General features: G+C 51.0%; 1 protein-coding gene across 1 annotated transcript in view; it reads right to left on the reverse strand.

The window, feature by feature from the left end:
* The window catches only part of LOC116939592 (uncharacterized), a 34,678-nt gene extending 18,322 nt beyond the window's left edge, over positions 1 to 16,356 (reverse strand). Inside the window, exons 1-2 of the mRNA XM_032948174.2 lie at positions 14,548 to 16,356; positions 13,528 to 13,740 (exon numbers count right to left, since the gene is read on the reverse strand). Of these exons, the coding sequence (XP_032804065.1) occupies positions 13,528 to 13,740; positions 14,548 to 16,134 (1,800 nt within the window). The 5' untranslated portion in view covers positions 16,135 to 16,356. The remainder of the gene's footprint in view (positions 1 to 13,527; positions 13,741 to 14,547) is intronic.

Raw genomic sequence — 16,356 nt, forward strand, 5'->3', positions numbered from 1 at the left:
GTTCAGCCGAGCTGAGAGGAGGAGCATCTGCACGTGTTGAGCAGCTTCTTGAGGTTTTCCGCACGCAGCCCGTCATAGTGGCATCTCCCCTCCACGCGCCTACGGCCCTTCGTAAATCCACTGCTAGATGAAGGTCTCCCTACCCCGTGTGGGTTATAGGGGCTCTTTGACCATACTTCACCAAGCTGGTCAGTGCGGGTTGATGAATAATAGGGAGAAGGCTCAGGACCGAATCAGGTATCACTGATGTTTGCCGTCGTCCGAAATAATAATAATAAAAACTCAGATCGCTGGGTATTGCGCTAAGCACTGCGACACTACTCCCTCTTGGTGTGTGTGTGTGTGTGCATACACATGCAATCTAAAGGATCTCCCGTGTAAAATAGACGGTAAACTGGCTAAACGAGGTCATCAAAGTACAAGTGTCTCCATCCACATACGAGCAGTGGGACGCTAAGTCCACCCAGGGCTGGGATTTGAACTTTCAACGTCTACTCTGTACCACACGGCCGGATAAAGGGACGCACAGCTCCACACACTGATCATAATCTACGGCAAGGCCGAAGTTTTTGAGGCAAGCGGTTTGAGGATAGTGGGCTGTTGAGGGATAGTTGCGCTTAATATTCGGTGCACTTTAGAAACACTTCGCTGGTGCCAGGAGTACGTGAAATATTGTGGCGGGGCTGTGCTGCGCGCTATTCCGTTTACCGCTGCCAGGGATAAATTATTTGGTAAGTGAACCGCATTCTGACCGCACTTTACAATTCAACGGCCCACTGTCCCAAAAAACGCCCGTGGCTCTGTCGGGCGAGCTTAATTCTTCAGCCCCCCCACCCCCTTCTGAGCCTCCACGGGTGATAGACCCCGCTCAGACAAAAAAAATCATGACCATGGGGATAGGTGGGGGGGTAGGTGGGAGGGGGGGAGGGCCCTCGGCCGTAGCGCGCCTTGGCGCTCGTCCCAGCGCGCGTCCCCGTGTCGCTCCGCGTTGAATTGGACGGCTCCGCGTGGATCGTGCGCGACCGCACGGCGGACCCGGCTCCCTGCGCCCACCATCCCTTCCGACAAACCCCCGGCGAGCTGAGCGTTCGCACATTGCGCCCAGGTGTTGGGAGTTTCGCGTCGATGTTCTTCGAACCCGTTGAGAACTCGAGAGACCGAAGTGGTTTGTCATTCGCAAGGGCAGAGTGACCAGGGTCCGTCAAATAAAGTCGAGCAATGAAGTGAGATGGACATCCGAGGCAAAACAAAAAACTGCGTCACGTGAGAAAGCGAAAATATTTTGCACGAACACGATGTTAAATAATTGGAATGAGATCAACGGTTTTAAATATCGTAGCCGACTGCCTAAATTTGTTTGCCAAGTGTTTCATGGCACCCGACTACATGTGGACTGTCCGTGTAGCCTCATTACACCTATACCCTCGTCCCTCCAGGTTTATTAATAAAACTAGTATCACTTTGTGAGACTTTAATAGTGGTGACCCAATGGAAAGCCTACCCTACACTACAGGGATGTGGAATGTCCTCCACTGGCCCAGGGCCACCAGCAATGCTTGATTGAGCAGGGAGACACTTTGAATTGACCTTGCAGCTAAAATCCTGCCCAGCCAAATGGGGCGATGGTGAATCACCCAACAATGTGGGCATCGAACAAAGACGGTCACTGTATCGAGCACTTTAGTGATGCGCTTTCGCGGCCGTTTAGAATGCTCTTCCCTCCGATGTATATATTAGAAAGCCAATGGAGCTATGCACTTATAAATATAGAACTACAATAGATTTCTTTACAACTGCGTTTTGTGTTTAGTTTGTTGTTCTTCTTCGCACCTCTGATTAGCGCAGTTGGCTACGTACGGTGTGAAAGAAGTTCAACATACATACAATCGCAAGGTGTAAGTTCAAATCTAGCTGGCATGTCACCTTGGCCAATTTCCCCAGGGTAAATCACCTTGGGCAGGAGAAAAGTGGCTGTGTACCCTTCAGCATTGGCGTGCCCTTTTAAAAGTGATGCTATCACAGTTGTATTCCCCAGTCGTATTCCAGTTGTGCAGCTGACGGTGCCTCTCTCTTTTTGGGGTGCACTTTGTAAACGTGATTTCCGACCGAGCCGCCACTTGGCGAGGGAAGGCACCCCGATGACCGTCTGATGACCGCAACTTCTCCTTTTTTTTGTAAAAACAGTCAACAGTGTTGATGAACTGGCTCCTGCCATGGTAATGTGGGATTTCAGCTCACTGGCTCAGATCCACCCTCCCTCCCCCATAAGTGGAATGAGGGGTCTTGCCCGTGATTTATTGAGCGGAGAGGCGCACTCACTGTCTATGGCTTGTGATGTGGCCTCTCGGCATGGGCTCATCTCTTCTTATCCGCTTGTGAGTGTTTATTTTACTCATGTGGCGGTTACTTTGGCTGTCGAGATAAGCGGGTGTCTGTCCAGATGTCTGCCGTGCGCACTGCCACGTTTCCTCCCGTTTGCAGCCAAGTGTTTTTTTTGTTGGATTTCCCTGACCCACATTTCACTTCCTGCAAAACTTCCCCAACTCATAATAATTATGTAGTTTTTGTGAGGTTAACCGTAGGATCGACAACAAATCCATTCTTTCGCCAGCAATGGGATTCCCCGTGCACTGTGAACAAACATTTTTACAATGAACAATGGAGTGATTTATTTTACAATTGAGTTGTTAGTTTAACACTAACGCACAATCTGGATGCACGTGTTCCTGATTTGTGGCTCCATCCACAAAATGCAACAAAACATGCCCAGACACGAAGTTTCGGATTAATCCGATAACATGACGTCACGTGAAACGACATCGCGTGTTACCCGTGAGATGAGTGCTGTAACAACACACGGTTACCACCGCACCAGATATCTTTTAAAAATATTTCGCGTAATAATAATTATAATGTAAGTCCCCGCCCATTGTCAATACGCTGCTGGATGAAGGCCTCCTTCCCAAGCCACGTTGAACATAGCGGACATTTCACCATATTCCACCTCGTTTTACCGTACCGATCGGTGGGTAACTGGGAAAGAGGTGCCCAGAACCGGTTCGGACATCACTCGCCACCGGTGTTAACCGTGGCCGGGACTTGAACTGTGGTGGTCGCGAGTTCACGGCACAGTGGTCTCGCCCAAATGAATGTGGGGCCCCTTGCAGGAATGTCACCCAGCTGAAAGTGGAATGCGCAAGACACAGGCACCGTTCTGTTGCCTCTTGACGTCCCCGTTTCACTCCGTTTCACCCACACACCCCCGCCCGCCCCCATTCTCCCCCCCACGCCACCGTCATCGCCCGCTCCTCCTCCAACCGCCTCGCCCCCCGCACCCAGACAGCGAACGCTCGGTTCGGCACGTTGCCCTCTGCGCGGCTCGGTGTCACATTAATATCGGCCTCCTCCATCAGCCTCTGTCACAGAGGTGGGGAACCTTTTTTTTCTGCCAAGGGCCATTTGGATATTTATAACATCATTCGCGGGCCATACAAAATTATCAACTTAAAAATTAGCCTGTAAATTTTGGTCGAACATTTAATTAACTCGCCCCTTAATGTGATGGCTGGAATTGCTTCTCTTTGACGAGGCGTGTGATGTTAGCCGGTATTGATGATGTTGCTACTCGCAACTGCTTTTCCAGCTTTGCTCCTTGATTTATTGAATTTCGAGCCCCGCCTGCGGCTGCCTTGACAGGGCCACACCAAATTATTTCGCAGGCCTTATACGGCCCGCGGGCCGGACGTTCCCTACTCCTGTCTATCAGATGCGGCTGTGGTGCCAAGAGGTGACTCTGTAGGTGCGACCAGTGGCTGTGCGCCGCGCGACGAATCAGACCAATAATACAATTGGCGAATGTGTTTTTGTTGTTGTTTGTTACCGGTCGTGGGCCTCACCTAGGTCGACTCGGCCTCAAATGAGTACCTCGGTCGTGTGTGTAAACATCAGCGTTGGGGATACAAAGGCGGCCGAGCGAGGTGTAGGTTCACCAACGTCCTCCGCGTCCCGTGCCGGCCTTCAAAGTTCTTTCCCGACAGTTGAAGGCGATATGGGCGATCTTTATCTTAGTTTTGTTTTGCAGATAGCATACGTACCATTCAATGACGGGAAACCTCATCACGACAAACACGTGTGACCTAACGCAAGGGGAGCACAATGCAGTTCTTCAGGAACTGTCGATGGTTTTTTTGTTGTTGCAAAAAAACACGCGGGCTCAGTGCTTCTTGTACAAAGTGATTTCGACCAAAAGCAACCACAATACCTCGCTGATCTCGTTAGGGAGCAGACACCATCATGCGAACTCCGCTCATCCTCGCAGCAGCTTTTGACTGACCCATCGAGCAAAGACGGTCACAGCGTCGCGCGCTTTCAGATGCGCTTCTACGGCCGTCTGGAACGCTCTTCCCCTTCTGATATTGTGAATCCAGCGGGGCCATGCACTTTTAAATAGCGTGTAAAAACTCATGCCTTTAGAACTGCTTTTTATCGTGTTTAGTTTTGTTGACCTTCCCCCCGCACCTCCGATGAGCGCGGTTGACGACGTACGGCGCGAAAAAAGTTCAACATACGTGCGTGCGTACACTCCCGTGCGATGTGTGAACAGGTAACGCAGTTGCTCGCGACGCTCGTGGGTCCTCCGCGCCTGCGTGAGCGAGCGGGCCGACGGGCGGACGGGAGCCACCGTCCGAGAGGCCGTGCGAGCGTGGGTGGGCGAGCGTAAGGTCGCTCTACTGTCTTGTGGATTGTGGTGGTGATCCGACTTGCTAGGCCAGTGCGTGCCGTTATCATCAATGTCATCAAAGGCCACGTTCAACCCACTACCGATCTACTGCAGGATGGACACCTCCCCGTTTGGCGCCGAAACAGTGATCGGTGTTGCTGCGTGGCAAGTCCAGTCTCGGAGCAGGATCGTGTTTCACACACACCACAGGCTGTTCTCCTGTAACGCGGCAGTTGCGTTCCTGAAGAGCACCGAGTGATGGAGAAATCGCGTTATGATACCCATCGATCCAATGGGAAGGAATTAAAATCAACAAAAGTTGTATGCAAAGCGAGACAAGTAATATCGGGCAAAGCACAGTCCGCGATAACACGTGAGATGCACTTGCGGACCAAACAAAGGCTAAAAGGAGCGTGGGTAGCATCTAGAAGCATCCAGCAGCATCCCGCCCTGTGCGATGCTGCGCCGAGGCAGCCGTAGGGCCGCTTATTCCTACTCGCGCGGCGTAGTTCCGTTCACTCAATCGCGTAATTCGCATCCGCGTTATACAAAAAAAAAAACGTGTTCCCTAATACATTAATCGTGTTATATAGAATTCGCGTTTCGAAAACACGCAGCGTGACAGCAGAACGGACTGTACATCCCAATTGCTGTTTTTGACAATTTTAGTTTAGCCTCTGACCGCTGTCATATGAATGCCTCATGGCCGCGGACGAACTGAGCACCATCCCATATCATTTGTGGCCAGGTCGCTCCTGAAAAAGAAGCGAATAGCTCAGTGGGGAGTTACCTGATAAAGTACAAAAAGTCTAGTTTCATTTTCATTTTTTCGTGTGATTTGTTTACTTTTCCTATACTTTGCACTCCTATCGTGGTTTTGTACTGTTTGTTTGTTGTTACGTTCTGACTCCGTGCCCCTACTGGACATCTGTGCAAAAAGAGCTTCACAGCTCATCGGATTCCTCCTCGAGTCGAAATAAATATTCTGATTCTGATACTCATTACTTTTGTCATTTGTGGTACCCCCAGGTCACTCTTGCAAATGAGACCTATTCTGGACAAAATAAACACCGAGCGCTGATACCTCGTTCCCTTTTGCTACACGCACGAGAGCCCAATGCCTCGTGGCAAAATCACTCAAAATGCCCCCCCCCCCAGCACCATCACCTCTCACAAGCTAAGCCGGCTTTAGCCTGGATAGCGTTGGGGTTGACGACCACAGCGCACAACAGGTGCTGACCAGCTCCATCGGTACTCGGTTGCGAGCAGCGAGGCGCAGGGAGTGCAGCAAAATAGCCACCGGTTGTATTGCACTTCTCGCTCGCCGCTTTGCCAACCTGCACTGAGCAACACGGCAACGTGTGGTCTGACATGGTAACGTATCGTCTGACATGGTAACGTGTGGTCTGACATGGTAACGTGTGGTCTGACATGGTAACGTATGGTCTGACATGGTAACGTGACATGGTAACGTGTGGTCTGACATGGTAACGTGTGGTCTGACATGGTAACGTGACATGGTAACGTATGGTCTGACATGGTAACGTGTGGTATGACATGGTAACGTGACATGGTAACGTGTGGTCTGACATGGTAACGTGACATGGTAACGTGTGGTCTGACACGGCAACGTGTGGTCTGACATGGTAACGTGACATGGTAACGTATGGTCTGACATGGTAACGTGTGGTCTGACATGGTAACGTGTGGTCTGACATGGTAACGTGTGGTCTGACATGGTAACGTGTGGTCTGACATGTTAACGTATGGTCTGACATGGTAACGTGACATGGTAACGTGTGGTCTGACATGGTAACGTGTGGTCTGACATGGTAACGTGTGGTCTGACATGGTAACGTGACATGGTAACGTATGGTCTGACATGGTAACGTGTGGTATGACATGGTAACGTGACATGGTAACGTGTGGTCTGACATGGTAACGTGTGGTCTGACACGGCAACGTGTGGTCTGACATAGTAACGTGACATGGTAACGTGTGGTCTGACATGGTAACGTGTGGTCTGACATGGTAACGTGTCGTCTGACATGGTAACGTGTGGTCTGACATGGTAACGTGTGGTCTGACATGGTAACGTGACATGGTAACGTGTGGTCTGACATGGTAACGTGTGGTCTGACATGGTAACGTGTGGTCTGACATGGTAACGTGTGGTCTGACATGGTAACGTGACATGGTAACGTGTGGTCTGACATGGTAACGTGTGGTCTGACATGGCAACGTGTGGTCTGACATGGTAACGTGTGGTCTGACATGGCAACGTGTGGTCTGACATGGTAACGTGTGGTCTGACGTGGTAACGTGTGGTCTGACATGGTAACGTGACATGGTAACGTGTGGTATGACATGGTAACGTGTGGTATGACATGGTAACGTGTGGTCTGACATGGTAACGTGTGGTCTGATACGGTAACGTGTGGTCTGACATGGTAACGTGTGGTATGACATGGTAACGTGTGGTCTGACATGGTAACGTGTGGTCTGACATGGTAACGTATCGTCTGACATGGTAACGTGTGGTCTGACATGGTAACGTGTGGTCTGACATGGTAACGTGTGTTCTGACATGGTAACGTGTGGTCTGACATGGTAACGTGTGGTCTGATACGGTAACGTGTGGTCTGACATGGTAACGTGTCGTCTGACATGGTAACGTGTGGTCTGACATGGTAACGTGTGGTCTGACACGGTAACGTGACATGGTAACGTGACATGGTAACGTGTGGTCTGACATGGTAACGTGACATGGTAACGTGTGGTCTGACATGGTAACGTGTGGTCTGACATGGTAACGTGTGGTCTGACATGGTAACGTGACATGGTAACGTGTGGTCTGACATGGTAACGTGTGGTCTGACATGGTAACGTGTCGTCTGACATGGTAACGTGTGGTCTGACATGGTAACGTGTGGTCTGACATGGTAACGTGTGGTATGACATGGTAACGTGTGGTCTGACATGGTAACGTGTGGTATGACATGGTAACGTGTGGTATGACATGGTAACGATGGTCTGACATGGTAACGTGTGGTCTGACATGGTAACGTGTGGTCTGACATGGTAACGTGTGGTCTGACATGGTAACGTGTGGTCTGACACGGTAACGTGACATGCTAACGTGTGGTATGACATGGTAACGTGACATGGTAACGTGTGGTCTGACATGGTAACGTGACATGGTAACGTGTGGTCTGACATGGTAACGTGTGGTCTGACATGGTAAAGTGTGATCTGACATGCTAACGTGTGGTCTGACATGGTAACGTGTGGTCTGACATGGTAACGTGTGGTCTGACATGGTAACGTGTGGTCTGACATGGTAACGTGTGGTCTGACATGGTAACGTGACATGGTAACGTGTGGTATGACATGGTAACGTATGATCTGACATGGTAACGTGTGATCTGACACGGTAACGTGTGATCTGACATGGTAACGTGTGGTCTGACACGGTAACGTGACATGCTAACGTGTGGTATGACATGGTAACGTGACATGGTAACGTGTGGTCTGACATGGTAACGTGACATGGTAACGTGTGGTCTGACATGGTAACGTGTGGTCTGACATGGTAAAGTGTGATCTGACATGCTAACGTGTGGTCTGACATGGTAACGTGTGGTCTGACATGGTAACGTGTGGTCTGACATGGTAACGTGTGGTCTGACATGGTAACGTGTGGTCTGACATGGTAACGTGTGGTCTGACATGGTAACGTGACATGGTAACGTGTGGTATGACATGGTAACGTATGATCTGACATGGTAACGTGTGATCTGACACGGTAACGTGTGATCTGACATGGTAACGTGTGGTCTGACATGGTAACGTGACATGGTAACGTGACATGGTAACGTGTGGTCTGACATGGTAACGTGTGGTCTGACATGGTAACGTGTGGTCTGACATGGTAACGTGTGGTCTGACACGGTAACGTGTGGTCTGACATGGTAACGTGTGGTCTGACATGGTAACGTGTGGTCTGATATGGTAACGTGTGGTCTGACATGGTAACGTGTGGTATGACATGGTAACGTGTGGTCTGACATGGTAACGTGTGGTCTGACATGGTAACGTGTGGTATGACATGGTAACGTGTGGTATGACATGGTAACGTGTGGTATGACATGGTAACGTGTGGTCTGACATGGTAACGTGTGGTCTGACATGGTAACGTGTGGTATGACATGGTAACGTGTGGTATGACATGGTAACGTGTGGTCTGACATGGTAACGTGTGGTCTGACATGGTAACGTGTGGTCTGACATGGTAACGTGTGGTCTGACATGGTAACGTGTGGTCTGACATGGTAACATGTGGTCTGACATGGTAACGATGGTCTGACATGGTAACGTGTGGTCTGACATGGTAACGTGTGGACTGACATGGTAACTATGGTCTGACATGGTAACGTGTGGTCTGACATGGTAACGTGTGGTATGACATGGTAACGTGTGGTATGACATGGTAACGTGTGGTCTGACATGGTAACGTGTGGTCTGACATGGTAACGTGTGGTCTGACATGGTAACGTGTGGTCTGACATGGTAACGTGTCGTATGACATGGTAACGTGTGGTCTGACATGGTACCTTATCGTCTGACATGGTAACGTATGGTCTGACAACCCTATGGTGTTTGGGGGGGAGGTCCTCATCTAACAGTGGATTGGCAAAAAGGGCTGCGCACGTGCATGCAACGGCGTAAACAATCATGGTCATAATTGAATAATTGTATCTGGTCTGGAATTGCACCCAGGAATGGAAAGACAATCTCCGTGCTGCATCGGTGCAAACGTGCTACACCCCCCCCCACCCACAATCTGGGTTTGATTCCTGGCCACAGCTAACATCTGTGTTGAGTGATATCTAAACCAGTCCTGGCCAGGCCACCCAATTTTACTAATCAGTATTCTGACTAGCGTTGTGCAAAGGGGGGGTGGAATAACCCCCACGGGGCCTGCACGCCTGTTGAGCTGACCAGCGTGGTGAAGCTAAGCCGGGTTGAGCCTGGACAGTGCTTGGATAGGCAATCAGGTTTTTCCTCCCCACCCGCCCGACTAAGCTTAGTGACCACGCTCCAGGCTCTGACCCTGGGTGACCACGCGGCTTATGTCCGCACGGCGCCCAGGCTCTGGAATTCCCAGCCCCTCGGTGTTCAGGAACTCAGAGACAATGAAGACCCCCACCACCGTTTAGAATGTCCCCCCTCTCTCCTCTCCCGCTCGTTCTATATTTGATCTCTTTCGTTTTTTCTCGCCGGTTCCTTCTCACTAATTATCCTCCTGTATTTGCCTGCCGCTCTGAGATCCATTGTTTAAGGGCGCCTCATAAATCAGATTTAATATTTTTTTCATATCGCAGTTGTGTCAAGGCTCTGAAACGATGTTGTACGGCAGCAGAGGCCATCTAGCAGTGAATTGACAAAAGGGCTCTCTACATGTACACATACTGCAGAGACAAAGATCCTCTGTGTAGCCTTTCACCGACTGTCGGGGCAAGTGCCGTTAGCGAGCACCTTTAAAGGACCCCACGGCACACGAGGGTGAGGGCGGCCGCCTTTGTCTCCCCAGTGATGATGTTTACATCCCGCACCAGCTACCGACCACACGTAAAGGGCCGAGTCGACCTAATATAGGCCCAACATCGGTTCATAAATCTCTCACTCAATGTTGGTCGTGAACGGGGCATCGACCTCGGCTCGCCGAGTTCGTAGCGCAGTGCACTGACCGCTGTGCACACGCACACGCGCCCATGCCGCACACACGTGCACACGCACACGCGCGTGTGCGTGTGCACGCGCACAATGGAACTGGGACACCCATGTGGTGCGGGGTCACGCGGGTCATCTGAGGCCGCGCGGACGGTCTCTCGCGCGTGCAGGGCGCGCACGTCCGCTGTGAGGAAAAGAGCCCCCCCACACATCCTGGAGACTGACTTATATTGTAAACACGGGGCTCAACAATGAAGCAACGTAGCATTCAGTCGTCGGGGTGACCCTGGTCACTCTTACAAAAGGGGCTCCATCCTGGCCTCTTCAGTTCTCACCTGGTTGAGAAAAATAAAACTTGACCATGTATTTGGGCGTCACTGGAATCTCCAGTCGCCTTTATTTCCCTGAAAGCGACTTGTGACTTTGAGTTATCAAACTGGATATGAGCGGACAATGGATATGGCGCTGTTTCGACTCATTTCATGCCAGGTTAGCTGACATGAATGCTGAGCAGCTAAGCACCGTTGATCCTGTATGGTGCTTGTATGGGCAAGTCGAGTGTTATCGGCTGTGAAGCTACGGGTAAGGCAGCAGAGGTGCAGTGGTCCAGAACCCGTTGATGTGCTGTAAATCTAAGTTCCACCAAACTGCAATGACTAGCATGGTGAAGTATGGTCGCATAACCCCCCATGACCCGCGCCGCTTGGGGAGGCCCTCATCCAGCAGTGGTTTGACAAATGCACAAAACCGTGGATTGCTGATGACTGGGGTATGTAGAGGTCAGATGTGAAAAATCCAAGTGATTTCCTGTTCAAATGATCATTGATGGAGTGCTCTTGTCCCGATAACAGCCGTAATCTGGTGGTAGAAATTCCAGATTCCTATGGTGGAGGTGAGTAGATCCATAGGACAGCCATATAGCGGTTATAAGTAATGGCATGTAATCCTGTGTTTTGGTATTTGTTTAAAGCCATTTGCTACATTCGTACTGTTATGGCTATGCCTGTGGGAGTGCATTCGTGTCTGTGTGTATCTTTGTGTCTCAGTGTCTCTGTATGTATCCGCGTCAGTCTGTATCTGTATCTGTGTGTGAGTGTATGCATAGCTGTGTGTCTATGTGTGTGTCTCTGTGTGTGCCGCTGCGTATATCTGGAGACACGCACACACAGATGTGTGTGTGTCTTCCATGTCTGCTTGCCCCACTACGGAGTTGCTAGGGGAGGGCCGGGGTGGTGGCCGTCGAGAGCCTGCTGCACCACACCATGACTAGAGTGGAGGGTGGCGGTGGGGGCTTGAGGTTCTTTCCTTTCCAGCCGAGAAGAAGCTCTGTTGGACAGATATGGACCCCAGCCATGGGAACGTGGAATTGATCACCACTGGTATAGGGTTACCGATGGCAAATAAGTGCTAGTCCATTCCTCGTTTTTGAATGGAGACTCTATGACTTGAGTTTGCCTCTGACCAGTGCATAACTTTGGTAATCTGATTATACTCATTATTTTTGATTACTTCAGAAATGCACGACTCCCCGACACTGCTCCCCTATCGAAACCCAAGATGATCCCATTTCAGGCCCCAGCCTACAGTTTCAAGTTAATGTTCTTTAACCAGGCGAGAACGCAAGAGCGCAGGAGAGAGTCTCACGTGGAAGAGTGACTGGTAGACAATAGAAGACAGCGGTGGTGCCCGCCCATCACGAGGCCCAATGCAGACACTCTTTTTGGGCCCCTTTCAATTCATGAACTCCTCGTCAGATGTTAGAAATCGAGTTGCCGTCCCGAAAGCGCATTCCCATGTTACGCGTGGTCATCATTTGGGAAAGCCCAACTCTCGCGTTCACCGAGTCGAAGTTTGACGTTAACACAACTTTTTTTTTAATTGCAAATCGAGGTGCACTTTGACTTGAGCTCTGGGGGAAAAAAAACCCACACCCGGCCCAGCTTGGGTCGGCTGCCCCATGCAAACCCCCACTCGCGGTGACCTGGCTGCTGCTACTGGCACCGCTCCCTCCACACGGCCACTGGAAGTGGCACACGCAACGGCGGTCCGGTGAAATTGGCATCGCGAATTGAAAGTTGTTCATGTAAACTAACGCCTGTAAAACTATTGGGCATTGGTGGTAGTGGTGGTGGTGTTGCGGAGGGAGTGTTCTTCTCACTCCCTACTGTGTACGAGCTATCTTCAGGTACACAGTGGTACGCAATAAGGCATTGACCAAAATTTTCTGAGGCAGCGTCCTGCTGAAAATGAGCACCGATACTCAGTGAGGCTTTGCTGGTGATATAAACACTGATCATGCACTGCTACTAATAATAATTGTCAATACTTGTAATCAATTATACTGGCCTCTGTCATTGAAAAACGGATGTTATATTACTGGCTCCGGACCATGAACGAGTTTTTAGCGCCAGGCCATGCAGGCGGTCACTTTGAATGTTTGACTTTGAATAACTTTACCATTGTGTAAACGCTTTCATTAATAAACATGCTGCATAATGTTTTTTTGGCGACAATGATGATGACGATGATGACATCATGTGGAGCAACAGCGAGATCTCACGGCGTGACGATGAGTTGTAATGGGAGATGCGAAGTGAATCTCAGAGATGTTTCTGGAGAATGAGACAAAGTGGCAGCGTTGTTCAGTGGATGGTGCACTGTTATTGAGGCAACGGCCCCAATAACAGTTCAGATCAAAGCCATTCCTCGGTGTGTTCACTCGATATATTTTCGTGATAAATATTGCTTGGCCACTTTGGCAGCTTCAGTCGTCGTTGATCGACGTACGCCCACAGGGTTGATGATGGCATTCGTCGTTCAATTATAGATGTTCTACATCAACATCAGCCCCGCACCTCCGATTAGCACGGTTGGCTATGTACGGTGCGAAAGAAGTTCAACATACATACATAATACATGGCAGAAGTCGAGTTATAAGTGTGTGTTTGTCGATGTTCCAATCCTTGCATCCACCAACCTAATTGGCTGCGAGGCGCTTTGAGACTAATTCGGGCAAAGGCACCACGTAAAATCGACGACAAAGGACCGACCGCGCAACCGCTCCGCCCGCTCACCCGAGTGCGGCAGGTGATGGTGTAGCCGCCGAGGCGACGTCCGCAGGCCGCCACGAGCTCGTCCATGGCGGCGAGCAGGCGGCCAGTGGCGGGGCACGAGGCCTCTCGGCCGTCCACCCAGGCCGTCCGGTCCCCGCGCACCACGGCGGAGTCGTGGCGCGGACTCACGAGCTGGCCCGCGCGCAACAGCCCGGCCGTGCGCAGGCCCTGCACCTGCGTTGCCCAGGTGACACGCGGGTTGGGGGATAGACGTTGGGGCGCCGCGGTAGCGAGATGTTGGCTACCTCGCCTGGTGCACAGGAGGTCGTGGGTTCAATCCCGGCCCTGACGCCTGCTGTACATTTAGAATCGACGTGCGTTTAGAGTATTTGGCTGCTATAAATTTCCACATAAGCCACTTCGTTGAGGTATCATTTGTGGCCAGGTCGCTTCTGAAAAAGAGCTGTATAGCTCAGTGGGCCTTATCTGGTAAAATAAAAAAAGTTTAGTTTAGACCCAGCAGAGTGTGCGGTCCATGATGGGTGGTCAAGGATCAGTTTAACTAAATAGGTATAGTATTTTCATCATTATCATCACGACCATCAATCGGCATCAGCCATGGTCAATCCACTGCTAGGTAAAGGACTCTACAACATCATATCGGTCATCAGGGTTGTCCACGACAGGTTCCGATATTGCACGACCACTGATACAATGGTCGTGCAATATCGGAGACAAATACTAAATGAGATAAGGTCTTTGCGTGTCAACAGACTCGCACGACTGTTGCATCTGGAGTACTGTAAGTTCTCAATGAACCGTTAGTGTTTAATTGCTGTATGAGGTTGATTGTATACATTCAATCAAATATGATTGTTTTTATTTTAAAGTATCTGTTCATGTGTCATTACGTTTTTGCGATGTATGTGACAATTGACAGCCCTGGACACTCTGGTAAACGAGATGTTCCATCTCAAGGGATTGTCCAGGTGAAATACTTTAACCGCTTAACAATGCAGTTGAAATCTGAGCATCCCATACCTCGGCCAACACGTAACTGCCGCTCTCCTCTCCCAGGAATCTGTCCAGAATACAGAATCCAAATCTCTCCATGTGTGGCACCACCAGCCCCAGCGCCATGTCCCGCAAGGAGCTTCCTCCTCCTCCTCCTGCTGCTGCTGCTGCCGGGCCTCCGTTACACTCCACCTGTAGTCGCTCAGGAGTTTGATGCTGCTGCTGCTGATGAGGATGTACATTATAGCTATTGTCATGATAATAATCTGGATCATGATTATTCGTGTGATGACTGTTATGGTGCAGGGGAGGAACATGACTTGGCACCATAGGTCCTCCGTGCTGATGATACTGCTGCTGATGATTGCAATGTATATCTCGCTCAGAGTCTGGGTGATAGGATGGAGGTTTGGAGAACTGTGTGCCGTGGCTGGAGTTGGCATCCCACCATCGTCTACACCACTCCACCTCGGGTCCATCTCCAGCTCCTCCATGTCCTTCACTTACGTCTTCACCCCCATATGCAACACCTCCATGTCCTCCGTCTCCACCATGTCTTCCTTGCTGTCCAGTGCCTTCGTGCGTTACGTCTTCTCCACGTGTTCCACCTCCATGTGTTACAGTTCCTGGAAATCCTCCATGTGGCGGGTCTCTTTCACGTCCTTCTCCCGCATGGGATAATTCTCCAACTTCTCGTTGTCTTCCATGTATTACATCCTGCCCGTATCTCCTTTCTTCTCCACGTGTTACATTTCTCCCATAACCCCCCTCTCCTCCTTGCGTTATATCCTCCCCCTGTCCCCCGATGCTACCATGTGCCATATTTTCATAATATCCTCCCCCTTGCCCATGTGCCCCATGTCTTTCCTCTCCCCCATGGAGTAAATCTCCACCAACACACTCTTTAGTTCCTCCATGTGGTACATCTCTTCCGTAAATTCTATCTTCCACATGTGTTATGGCTCCTTCATATCTTCCAACCCTTCCATATATGACGTCTTCTCTATGGCCTGCACATCCTCTCACTTCTCCATGTGCAACATCTCCTCCGTGTCCTCCGAGCGTCGTGCTTTCTCCGAGTATCACATCGTCCCCTCCATATCCTCCACGGAGGAACGCGTTGCCACAAGATGCACCGCTCGGCACGAACATCTCCGGATGCGAACGAGCACAAACTTTCCCGGCGACGTGACCTCTCCGGCTCAGCCTACGGCAGGTCGGCGCTCTCCGGTTCGCACCACCGCCACCGCCATCATCAGAAGGTCCTTCCTCGAGCGAAGGCGCATTGCACTTGCGCTCAGATCCCGGCAGAGCGCTCCCGGGCACGTTGAAGAGCTCGGCTACGGGTGATCCTAGGGACGGCCACCCGGGCACAGAAGCACCGTGCGGCCCCACATCCCGAACCCAGTCCCAGTCTGCAAGACCCGGAAAGTTTTTGTAAACGCCCTCGTTTTCTTCCACATCTTCCCCTTGCTCGTTCTCCTCCTCCTCTTGTCCGAGTGGGTCGTGGCCGGGCATCGTGGGTGGCCCGTTGAGATCTAAGCGTGCCCTCTTTGCACCGAGCACCCCGCGGTTGGGCAGCTCGTACTGCCCGGTTTCGTGGCGTCTCTTCATGATGCTGCTGCTGCTGCTGTTGCTGCTGCTGTTGGATGGAGGCACGGGCGCGGTGGCCACGCGGCATTCTTGCTGCTCATGCCCGGATGAGCGGTGGAGAACATCCACACACGCGGCGGCGGCAGCCTCTCCCAGCCGTGTGTGCGCGTGCGCCACGATCACAACACGCAAGCCCTCTCTCTCTCTCTCTCGTGCACTCCTCGAGCCCTTGAGGTCCTCCCC

This window comes from Petromyzon marinus, chromosome 6 (assembly GCF_048934315.1).
Source record: "Petromyzon marinus isolate PM22_M1 ecotype Great Lakes invasive population chromosome 6, UKy_Petmar_22M1.pri1.0, whole genome shotgun sequence".
NCBI classification, from domain to species: Eukaryota; Metazoa; Chordata; class Hyperoartia; order Petromyzontiformes; family Petromyzontidae; genus Petromyzon; species Petromyzon marinus.